At 34.1% G+C, this 13,008-nt stretch overlaps 1 protein-coding gene across 1 annotated transcript; it reads left to right on the top strand.

Annotated features, from left to right (window-relative positions):
* The first annotated feature begins 375 nt into the window (after window positions 1-375).
* Window positions 376-6,514, top strand: LOC148958136 (uncharacterized). The gene is made up of 4 exons (XM_089113402.1): window positions 376-479; window positions 3,001-3,286; window positions 3,761-3,995; window positions 4,503-6,514. The coding sequence occupies exons 2-4, from the start codon at window positions 3,004-3,006 to the stop codon at window positions 4,900-4,902; spliced, it is 918 nt and encodes a 305-aa protein (XP_088969528.1). The 5' UTR covers window positions 376-479; window positions 3,001-3,003; the 3' UTR covers window positions 4,903-6,514.
* Window positions 6,515-13,008: the final 6,494 nt, after the last annotated feature.

The raw sequence follows: 13,008 nt of genomic DNA, 5'->3' as shown, positions 1-13,008 counted from the left end.
CCCAACAGTTTCATAAAAATTTAAAACATACAACAGTAAGAAGACTTAAACTGTAATTAATTTTGTAAGAATCTTCCAAGCGCGGAAAATCAATTTGAATGGTTTGTCTGTGAACAGATCATTTTCACCCAAAGAGAACGATTCGATTAGAAATTCAAGAAAATAATAAATTAGTGAATTGTATGGAATGCATTTAAAATCTCAAGGTGCAAGAAAAACCGAATTTTTTTGATTGGCTTCGCACTTTCAGCTTCCTATTTGAAGCGAATTTTAACGAATCACCTTTTCATAATAAGCAGAACATGGATTATTTTTTTATGATTTCAATCATCAAATTAAAAAAGATTGAAAAACAAACATCCAATTATAAAGCTCCAGTGCTCAGTACCTCAGACCAAGTTGACGACGCCGGGCCAGTGATACTCATTTCTAAATCAGGAAAAATCTACGTCTTGTTTTCGCATTGAAGAGAGTTGCTGGTAAGTCAACATCTCCGAATTTTACTTTAATTCCTCATAATCTCTATATGCATTGAAATGCATTCCTTTTACAGTTTAACATCAGGCTCAAAAATTTCTTACCCACTGACTTTAATTATGTGAATAGCTCGAGTATTTATAACAATAGAACATTATATTTCATTTTGTTTATTGCTGCTTCAAGTATTATTGTATTCACAATGAACACAAGCGTAATACCATAAAATATTGCGCTGAACAAACAGATTCGTAAACAGGAATGGAAAGACTTTCATATAACTAATCACAGGCTTGGATTTAGCCAAGATTTTGACGGGCTTCTTGGTGCTTCACTCCATCACGGCCAAATGTGTCAATGGTACATAATATTGCTAAAAGTTGCACTGGTAGTGAAAAATTACGGGGTTAGTTATCTGTGATTAATTTGTCCTCCCTTTACCTAAAATGTCAAAAATATTTCTCCGTTCAGCGTGGCCTTTGATCCTCTACTTGAAACTTCAATTCAAATTTTCATGAATTTTTCCGAGAAAGAAAATCTAGTCCCTCAATGCAAAACCTCAGAATCTCATTTGCATCCGTAATCCATTTGTATCATTTTGTATCAAAGCGTCCACACTTTTGAGATATGGCGCCATCGGGTTCAACATTGGAGCAAAGATGGCAGACTCAAAACTGTCAGTTCAAGTTATTCGGATACGTTGGGATAAAAGATGAATTAGTAAGCTGAAAACTTTTTCGGAATATTTGCAACAAGGGAGAGCTGTGCTTACGTAATTAAGCAGTTGTGTTGAGGTTCAATTCAGTATGTAAACAGGTGAACTGTTGTGGGACAGGAAGAAATACAGCAATAGTCGTAATTGAAATTTTAGATAAAAATTTAAGATTCACAGAAGCAACATAGCTCTGAGGATTTGATCGGTTTTCTGAAACCTTTCATCCACGCCTGCTAGTCTCTTTTGATCAAATGCAACGACCAATGAAAAGCGGAAAATTTGTGTTCAAAAGTTTTGTTTGTTCCCTTGCTCAATGTTCCGTTAGTCAATGATAAACAGAAGTGATGATAAACATTAAGTTACGCATTCGTCTTTCGACTTTCTCACCTGCCGAACTTAAATCGAGAATTAAAGGCTCTTGCGCAACTGGCAAGCTTTGCGACTTTAATTTAAAGAACCGGTCTATAAAAGTACTGCATGAAAATACAAAACATAGTCAATTTCTCAAGACAACATGATATAGAAATATGAAATATATGAATTATGAATTAAGTATGAATATATGAAATACAACACCCGCTAAGCATGACGGTTGCTCAAGAGTCTTTAAGTGAATGCGAAGTGCGACGTTTAAATCAGATAGGCACGGCTAATTTAATTAGAGGCGGCAGAAAAATTTGCGCTTGGCAGAACTTGACGAGCTACGCAAGCAAAGCGCAACTGGGCTTTTCATGTACCGAACTCAATGCATAATTTATTTTATATCCCAGAAATCACTTTTGTGGCAAATCATGCCTATAACTGAATTTCGGCGTGAATCAACCTGGAATCAATAAAGCCAAGATGGCGTCTGCATATGAGAAGTTCTGTTTTGTTTCCTCTCTTGCCACAAAGTATCATTTTCCAGACGATATTCAACCAGTACTGGTTGCGTTGAAGTCTTCCGCATGTCCTCTTTGCCTCCATTATTGGGCTGCTGTCGAGAGCAAGACAACAAGTAGCACCACTAAAACTCTCCTTCTTCTTTGCTTCACTATAATCTTCAATCTTGCCTCTGCCAATCTTCAATTCTTTCTGGATTCCATCAGCAATCTCCTCACAAATGTAAAACGCATGTTTTCGGGCCATATTAAATGTCCGCAATCAAATCTGAAATCCATAAACTTAAGCCCGGCGAGCGGAACAATGAAGATCGACGTTTGCAACGGGAGTGGCACCAAAGAAATAGTTCGGCATAGAGGAAGTTTGACGTTTGGGACGGGCCTATCAGATAGCTAAATAATTGGATATCTCATGGCCATTGAATTGAATCCGGACATAGTACATTCAATAGAATTGGCAGCTCTGTTAAAAACGATCAAATGTCCGTGCAAGAATTCCTACCGACGAACATATGAAAAAGTCTGGCATAAAGGCATTTATTTAATCGGTATGTTACTGAAGTGTATCCGTGAATAATCAGATGTAGCTAGTTAAAGGGTGTAAGGAATGAAAGCTATGTGGACTGTCACATCTGAATGAATTGCTTCACATCTAACATCTTCGAAATACCATTAGGATAAAGAAAGATAATGAACCTTTCTCATTCATGAAAGGAAAGATTTCACGAAGAACACTTTCAGTCCAGAAAGAACCGTCTATGAATACAACTTTGGAAATCAAATCAAGGTTCAGGTTATTGATAAAAAGCACATTGAATTTTGATCTAGGAAGATATCACGTTTTGTAGAAGTTCCAATAATAAGTCACCAAAGTGATACAAATATTAAGAGTTTTTGCTTCATATAAATATCTCGTTTACTTTGCAGAAAATGCCAACAAGAAAATATGTTTTCCTGACACGTTGTCTACTTGTGCTTACTTTGAGCCAAGTAATCCACGGGGAGGATAATCGAGGCTCAGCAATGTTCGAAGTTATTCACAACCCATATATGGAACTGACCAGCATGTTTCATAAATCGTTTCATCAATGTAGTAAAAGTAGTCCGTGCAATTTTGTGGTGAAGGATATGACAACAAACAAGTATGAAACACACAATAAGGAAGGAGATATAACTCAAGACCGGAGAAAGCTGATAATATGGAAAAGAAAAAGTATTTTCAATTTTCATACAGTAAAGTTTTAGTTAACCTCTTCTGAAACATAATATAAGGATTGATATTACTTAAGAAGCATATAACCCAGTTTGGTTTTAATATTTATTAATAGCAAAGTGATAGGGTTTTTCAATAATAAAAATTGTGGACTCTAGGGCTTTCTTAGTTGCCTAGAATTCTCCTATGGAATTTTTCAGGATTTTCAAGAGTATAAAGTTTATCCCTGGTTTTAAAGATTTTAATTTATAATTGGCTGTTTATATATCAATGTTTTTAATTTGATAATTGAAATTGTAAAACAATAATCCATGTTCTGCTTATTAAGAAAAGGTGATTCGCTACAATTCGCTTTAAATACATTGAAGTGCGAAGCCATTCAAAAAAAATCGGTTTTCCTTGCATTTTGAGATTTTAATGCATTCTATACAATTCGCTAATGATTTTATTTTCTTCTTGAATTTCTACTAAAAGGAAAATATTCCTGTCTTGATTGGCGATACGACTCTGCAATGATTAATGGGATATACAGAATATCAGATGATGACGGGGGCGAATTCAACGTTTACTGCGATTTCACATCAGAGCCAAACTCTGTATGGACCCTGATCGAATCGTTCTCTTTGGGTAAAAATCATCTGTTCAAAGACTGGCCATTCACAATTGATTTTCCGTACTTGGAAGATTCTCCAAACTGGGACAATTACAGGTTAGGTCTTCTTACAGTTGCATGCTTTAAATTTCAATGAAAGTGTTGTGCAAGGGAATACTTTTTCATCCTTTAGACTACGACTGAGGGGAGGCACTAAGTGTTCTTTTTAGAAGTTCATGTAATTACCTATATTACATCCTCAAAAATTTTAAAGAGCTTCGTCTGACTATGTAAAGGGAGTACCAAGTATTTTGATCGATATTCTTTTTATGAGTGAATTCGTGAAACAAACTTTTCTTCAGACATTCTAATAGAGGAGATTTCGAAGATATGTTATGCAATGATCAAGCAACTTTCGACAGCTCAACCACCAATAAAGATATTTCTTTGAAAAAGTGATAAATGTATATTAAGATATGGATTTGTGTGATCTGAATTTTCAGCAACTTTCAAATCCATTTTTTCTATAGTTCTAACAAAAGTAAGAGAGGGTGTCTCTACCGTATTTTAGCGCAGCTGAAACAATCATCAAACTTTTTAATTTTCTGTTATACACCTTTCTAGACTCAGCAAGACAAGGATGGAGAAAATCAAGTCAACATCAACCCACTGGAGAGCAACATGCAGTTTCGATATTTTTGGTATTGATTATCGAGATTATGCCAGATTCAAACTCTCTGCATTTGATCCTCTTTGCTGTTACGTAAATGCATCGCCTAAACTTGTTGAGTTGGTAAACATTAGAGGGCACATCGCTAAAGATCAATTGGTCAACTTTTGGCAACCTGAAAATGCCCATCTTCACATTGACTCTCAAGAAAATACCAATTTTTTGCAAGCAAGAGAAGGATCCGTTTTAACTGAAGATAATTTTGGATTCTATTATGGCATAAACTCAGCATTTAGGTGCACTGCCAATGCCAGCAGCACCACTCAACATTGGATTGGAATATACTACCCTTGATTCAATTTTTTGTGATTACTTTAATCAGGGCTGCATTGAGAATTTTGAGGACCTAGCCAAACAAATATAATTGGGGCTCCCGTGTCGACATAAGTACCTCATAATTACGCCACCGTAAACAATTTTTACTAAATATCAAAACAAACGAGTGGATTGTGTTAACCTTATAAAAAAATATCTTGCGATTAAATGAGTAAACTGTTTAAATTGCCCTGCATTTCGTCAAATTCCAATTCTTGAAAGTAGTTGCTCAGCTATAGGCTGCTTTCTTTTCTTTGCAGAAGCAAAGGATCCCTTCCTATGCTTTTGGCCTCAATTAGCCATTAGAAATAGCTCTTAACACAACCTCTATTGTAGCTCTATTGTAGAGATAAAATTAATGTTTGCTCTCTTTGAAAAAGAGAACCTTTTTTCACCTGTAGCCACTCCACATAGCAAGGGAAGCTCTTTAAATTAATAGAGGTAAAGTAATTATGGCTACAGATGTGCCAGAAGTAAATATTTTTTGTTCGAAAGTTAGATTTTGATCATTTCTCATAAATTCTTGCCGAAAAAATCTGACCATTCCAGAAAATTTGAGGCGCAGTGATCTCTTTGTTTCATGTGGCAAAGGTTTCAATGTATGGGTCCATTGGAATAGAGATTTTGACCTATTGCAGTATTTCCTCGTATCATATTGTATATAGCTTCAGAGCTAAGCAATCATGAAAAGCTTTTGGGCACTTTGCACTAGATCTTTTCATGTTGTTGCATATTAAAAGAAAATTCATGTGAATTCTGCACTTTCACTTTAAGCTAAATTTGGTTTATTTTTAATGATTCATCTTATTGTTATTGCAGCTGTTGTTACATTATCTTTTCCAACAAAATGATTATAGTACACTTCAAATGCAGAGACTTGAATGCACCTTTGGAATAAACATAAACGTGTTAAGTTACTTATTGAACATCATACTGTGCAATAGTAAAACTGTAAAATGGTATAGATATCATCACACATTGTCAACTTATATCTTTTTTCTAGCTTTAAGTCTTCAAATTAGATATTGGTTGCTAAAGCGCTTACTTAGTCTATATCTGCTACAAGAACCCAATAGGCCACTGCTAAATTTTTAACATAAACGTTTCCTTGGCAGCATATTTTGTAATTATTAAATTCTAAAGAATTTAAGTCATAAATATTTCAGATTTGAAAGTCGTTCTCAATAGCGGTCCAGAGTTGAATCTGACTACTTTAAAAAGAAGAAAATAAAAAACAAACAAATGCGGGGTCTAGGGGTGTGGTCACAAAAATGCTTTTTCCAAATGTGCAAGAGCCACTGAGAAATGCTACGGCCTCTTCAAATTGCGTCACAAAGATTTTTTGAATGGCATTAAATCGAATATTTTTGATAGCAATTGACACGAAAATGCATAAATAACACTTGCTTGATAGTTACGTCTTCAAAACGGTAATTATTCAATTTACATAGCCGTGATAAATTACTTATTGAACACCATAGTACCGGTCTTGTGCTTGCGTTATTTTGATTGGCCTATTTTGATCCACAACTGGGTATATATTTTGCAAAAAATATTTATCATTTTTATCAGCGTTTGCGTCAATCTTTTTTTTACCAAACTTACTATTGAGATTGGCTTATACACAAGAGCCACTAATAATCTAATAAATAAGGTATATAGTGGAATTCAAGATCTGATTAATAATCGATGTATTGCTTATCATGTTATGAAAGTTTGTGTCTACTAAGACCCCCCTCACATGAACAATTTCAGGCCGGTCTGAAACTCAGATCAGCTTGAAATTGGATGGTGCGTGCTAATTTGACTCCCGCTCACATGAACATTTTCCAACCGGCTTGAAATTCAACAGGCTTTCGCACATCCGCATTTATTGCCAATTCAGTTCAATACAAACATGGCGCAAAATAAATTCATATTTTATATCAGTATTGAAATAGATTTTGGTTGTTTTAGTCTCTTCTTTGCAACTTCTTTTTGTTTTGCTTCCTCAACTTATTTCTCAAATAAGCCATCTTCATCAGAAAATCGATCTTGCTAAAGAAGAAAAAGTCGTGTTTTGTGCAGATACTTAGAGTGTTAGATTCAATTCAATGGTCAAACGGCACCAAAATCATTAAGCATGCATCCCAGAGAGCAATTTATTTTTCTCCACGAGTTTCATTTCGCCCTGATTTGAAATTCTCTTCTGCACACATGCGGATTTCAAGTCGACCTGAAATTTCAGACCGTCTAAAGATTCTGCTAGATCAAATCTTTTTCAGGGTTATCTAGAATCTATTTTGTGCAAAATCCACTAATAATAATTATTCTGAACAATTTCTTGTTGAGAAAGACGAAAGCTTTGAATTAAGGAGATTAAGTATTAAAAGTCTTTAATGTTTCACTAAGCAGAGGAAAAATCGAATTTCATATTTCATTAGCAACTTGTAAATAGCGGTAATTGAATAAAGAACAAATAAAAAAAGAATAAAGAACCAATTTCATCCCTCTATGGTATATTTTAGAAGCAATTTGTACCTATGAAGATGCAATTTGACGTTAGTTAGGGATGTCATGAAAACAAAAAATGAACAGACTTTGACTGTCGAGTATTGACGTTAGTTAGGGATGTCATGAAAACAAAAAATGAACAGACTTTGACTGTCGAGTAACGACTTTATTTCCCTCATTTTGTATGTTACAAAATTTCGTTAGATTTAATTCAAGGCTTACCACGTTAGTATATCTGTCTTTTTGAACAGGTGATGTGGTTATTTACTCTCTTATTTTATAAGAAACGAGTACCGGGCAATCAGAAAAATTAAAAACTCCATTACTCAAATCAAAATAATTAAGAAGCAATTAAATTTTAAAAAGTTCCAGGAAGACTCGGAAAAATCTAAGAAATTTATCAAAATTATTGTCTGATGCACATCAAAATTTGGACACAAAGAATAAGAATACACTTCCCTCATCTAAAAACAGTATTTGAACGGAGGTAAATCTTTTGACAGAAATGTCACTGAACTTTTAAAAATTGATAGGAACATCGACGAGTCACATTGTTTGGAACTAAAAAATCCCTCCCCAAGCAGTTTCTGTCGGGATATTTTCTAAGGAACTCAATTTTGATTATATGACCTCACTTTTTGTAAAATATAAGGAAGCAATGAGTATTGAAATTGTCCAAAATATTTAGAAACTTGAATACTTAGCTTGAACCATCGCTTCTTAACAAAATGGGCCTATTAGATTATACAATAGTTTCTGGATGTTTGCTATGAAAATGTTGGCTATGCTTATTGAGGCAAAATAGATAATATGAATTATCGTGAACTATAACGGTGAAATTAATATCTTACAAATTAACATTGTTACATTATCTAGTGATCACCAAATCTGAGCTTGCTTTATGCACTCTAGTCAAAAATATGAAACAAAACCCAGATTTCAGGAAAATGAAAAGCACATTTACAGAAAATTCAAATCATGTAGAGACCTTAAGAGCAGCCATTTTAAGTAGCTAAATTTTACTAAATTATCTTCCTGTTTGTGTGATATCATACTGAGATGACACAGGGTCATCAATATAGGTTAAATAGCCATTTGTAAGAACGAGCTCAGCAAAATATCAAGAACAGTTTGCTTTCTAGAATAATGCAATGTTTATTGAAGATAATAAAATAAGTTTATGTTATCGAAAAATTAAAAGATGATACGAAGTAGCGGAAATATCGCATACTATGTTTCTGCAATCTCGTGTTATTTTCAAATTGCTAAAGAAAGTGAGCAAAAGCACACTAACTAAAATGGTGAAAATAAACCTCTTTTTAGCTGCGAAGAAAGCTTGCTGTTAGACCATGTTTAATGTTTTGCCAAAACCGAGCAGGAGAAATAAGAGGTTTGGTATTTCTCAGCCAATCAGGTACTTTTACATTCTAGAACTAGATCTGTAGATCTGTTCTATGTTTTTATTTCTTTTGGCATGAATGAAAGTTTCATATTTTCAACCTATATGATACACTTTTAAATAAATGAAGGAAAGCTTACAATTCTTTTGCTTTTACACAATTGAAAAATGGCTGGAATAAACGTTAGAAAAAATTCGTAAGCTTTTCATCTGACACTAGTCAGGCGTTTTACGTTTGCACACTGTAAAAATCGGAATACTTCATGTGCTTACGCTAGCAACAAAACTCAGTACATTCACCAGCACATTGCATTGCATAGAGCCATTGCAAAGGACTTTGATGAGAAGATGGTCAGTATAGCAGCACCATGACAATTCAGCTGAACAACAAAACGGTAGCAAAAGCAACTCATTGGCTGTCGTCATGGTAAATGCTGCACGTTCATCTAGCAAAAGTATAATTTCAACAATGGTTAGTTTGACAAGCATTGCAATGCTACATTTCTAAAAAATGAAGAAAAAGCTTACAATTTTATTTTTTTACACAATTGAAAAATGGCTGGAATAAACATTTGCAAAATATACTGTCGAGATAAATCGTCCACTGATATCCTGTTTCAGATAATTTCTTGATAAAGTGCATTACTTTCAAATATATGGTTTTATGAGACATGTTTATAAAAAACACAAATCAAAAGAGAAGCGCAAAATAATGGACGACAGCCAAAACAAACAGGACGGTGCTACGTCCAGTATATCAGACATTAGGTTTAAAAATGAACCACTTTTATTGATCGTATTATTTCAACGAATATTAGTGGTAATATATTTGTTTCCTACCAAATTTTGCTTGGCTTATAGCCTTAAATCAAAGGAAAAGAATGAACAATCAGTTGGAAGAAGTTGAAGTAGAAAGATGTTGATAGAAAGAAAACCAAACTTTAGAATGTGCAATATTGAGACCGAGAGATAAGCCAAGTTTTTCTTAGACAGGTTTTCTTTATTTCTCGTTGTAACCGAATGAGCGATACAGTTGTGAAGCAGAGATCAAACCGGTCTTGTTTTTCGTGGATTTCTCCTAAAGCACTTCGAACACTGCTGCGTGTATGTCACAAAGGTCACGACCCAAGGTCACGACATTTTAAGCATTAATGTTGATGTGCCGCGCTTATTTCAGTAATATTTTGCCAAGAGGTCCCGGCTAGTCCCTACTTCAAGACTAAGTCCCAGCCACATGTGAGAGACTGTGTCCCGTTCTGACGAAAAACCCATCCAATTTTGTTGCAGAGGTAAAATTGCTTATAAAAGTGAAATCTCCTGCAAATTGAAGTCACTTATTTTTGAAAATTTTCTCACTCTTCTGATGCAACCTGAGCTGCCTCGGGTAGTAAGTAAATCGGGAAGTACTTCTATGATTAGGGACGTAAATATAAAAACTGAGCAGAAAGCTTTGATTTTTCTATATTTAATGATCAATGTATTTATTCGACTTATTTATTGAACTTTTTGTGGGTAAAGTTATCATCTTTCATTTGATTTTTCAGAACTGTTGAAATTTCTTTTTTCTCAGTTTTTACAAATAAAATGTTCGGATTTCCACTCTTGCTGTTAGGCAAGCCCCGTCTATGCCTAGGCCCGGGACAATGCAAATGTTAGCATGGCCCTGTGAGATTACCAGTATGCCAGATTGTGGGTAGAAAAACCTTGTCAATGAGACCCTAACTTTGCATTTCTCTCATTTGATTATTTTCATAAACTTGATCAAGTTGGAAAAATATCTTAGCCATCATAACAATAACTTGTCAATTTTTTCCAATTAAATTATCTATTTATTAAAGCGTTTAAACAAACAAGACTTCAATATTAAAGCACTATCTTGCCAATTTCACTATCTAAATATCTTTGTTAGGATTTTCGATACTTATTTAGAGCAAACATTCAAATACTACGTCTCTAGAAATGTTTGTTCTTTTATTTGCAAAACAAGATACGTACCTACACTATTATCCTTTCCCTGCAAATTTCATGTTTAAAGTTTTTATTTTAAGAAACCGCTAAAATTTTTATCCTGATGCTCGTATACAGAATTGCCATATTGTTTACACAATTCACAAAAAGTCATTTTTGCGACCACACCCTCTGATCCCGTCCATGTACGTTGTTATGTTCTTCTTTGAAAATCAGTCTCATTTGACTATGGATCCACCTATGGGCATATAAAACTTGCTAATGATGCTTTTAATGATTTTGTAATCTCAAACATTTGAATAAATTTCTGTAAAAATGAATTATTAGAAAACTACTAGCTAAACTAACGCTTATATTGAAAAATTGTCAGTGGCATACTGAGATATTGTGACAGATGTAGAACATGTAAGGGGTCCAATCAGCCTTTTAGCAACAAATATCTAAATTGAAAAATTCATGCTAGAAATTTTATGCCACTGCTTGCACAGATCGTTAGATTTTCAAAAAAAGCTGACAAAGAACAAGCTGTGTTAAGAAAGGAAATCGAATGTGAAGAAGGGAAAGGTACAAACATTCGGAAAAACAAGTCTATCACTGAATTCTTATTTGAAAATATTTCTGAGCAATATGCTGCAGCAATATTTCTTGAATGCCCACCTTGATTTGTGGAGTAGCTACAAATGAAAGCAGCGCCTCTACTTTAAAGAGAGCAAAAATAATTTTTATCTCAACAATATAGCAAAGTTGTCTAATGGGCTATGTTTTAATAGCTACAACTATTGGTTTCCTAAGGGAAAATGATGCCAAGAGCATAAGAAGGGTTGTTTGCTTCTGCAAAGACAGGAAAGCCGCCTATATTGCAGGAAAACTTTTCACGTTAAGCAGTTTACTTACTTAATATTAAGATAAATCTTCTTATGTTAACACCCGCTTGTTGTTTAATTATGTCGTCGTATTATATTTTTTGGTCAGATCCTCGAAATTCTCAATGCAACCCTGATTACAATAATTACGAAAAATTGAATCAAGGGTAGTTAATTCCAATCCAATGTTGAATGGTGCTGCTGGCATCTGCAGTGCACCTAAATGCTTCGTTTCTGAATAAATAGAGTCCAAAATTATCCTCGCCACATATAGATCCGTGCCTTGCATGCTGAAAGTGTACACCCAAAGTCGAATCAATGTGGAGATGTTCTCCCTCATTTTGCCAAAAATCAACTATTTGCTCCGTAACGCTGTACCCTCTAACGATTACAAGTTTTACATGTTTAGGAGATGCATTTATATGACAGCAAAGAGGATCAAATGCAGAAAGTTTGAATCTGATGTAATCTCGATAATCAATACCAAAAATATCGAAACTGCATGTTGCTCTCCAGTGGGTTGATCTTGACATGATTTTCTCGATCCTTGTCTTGCTGAGTCTAAAAAGATGTATAACTACGAATTAAGAAAAATATCGATTGTTTCCGGGGGTTTTTTCAGTAGTGCTAAAGATACCGTAGAAACACCCGCTCTTACTCTTTTTGGAACTTAGAAAAAATTGGAATTGAAAGTTTCTAAAATAACTAATCAAGTAAATTCATATTTTTATATATTATATAAACAAATTCATCAATCATGTTTTTGAAATTATTGTCTTTAGGAAAAAAATTTAACGATTGTTTATAAACGCCAAAAGCACTTTCATTGTTGCTTTTCATTCAGCAGTAGTACCTTAACAAAGTCAGACGAGGCTCTTTCAGATTTTTTAATATAAGTATGGAAATGTAATATGAGTAATTACAAAAACTTCTAAAAAGGCCCTTAGTGCCTCCCCTTCGTTGACGCCTAAAATGTACAAAACGTGTTTCCTTGCCCAACAGTTTCATAAAAATTTAAAACATACAACAGTAAGAAGACTTAAACTGTAATTAATTTTGTAAGAATCTTCCAAGCGCGGAAAATCAATTTAAATGGTTTGTCTGTGAACAGATCATTTTTACCCAAAGAGAAAGATTCGATTAGAAATTCAAGAAAATAATAAATTAGTGAATTGTATAGAATGCATCTAAAATTTCAAGGTGCAAGGAAAACCGAATTTTTTTTGATTGGCTTCGCACTTTCAGCTTCCTATTTGAAGCGAATTTTAACGAATCACCTTTTCTTAATAAGCAGAACATGGACTACTTTTTTATGATTTCAATCATCAAATTAAAATTGATTGAAAAACAAACAGCCAATTA

Source organism: Rhopilema esculentum, chromosome 17, assembly GCF_057945365.1.
Source record: "Rhopilema esculentum isolate cy_ngs chromosome 17, ASM5794536v1, whole genome shotgun sequence".
Classification (NCBI taxonomy): Eukaryota; Metazoa; Cnidaria; class Scyphozoa; order Rhizostomeae; family Rhizostomatidae; genus Rhopilema; species Rhopilema esculentum.
The sequence above is the reverse complement of the archived record's forward strand: the minus strand, read 5'-3'. Positions and strand labels throughout refer to the sequence as shown.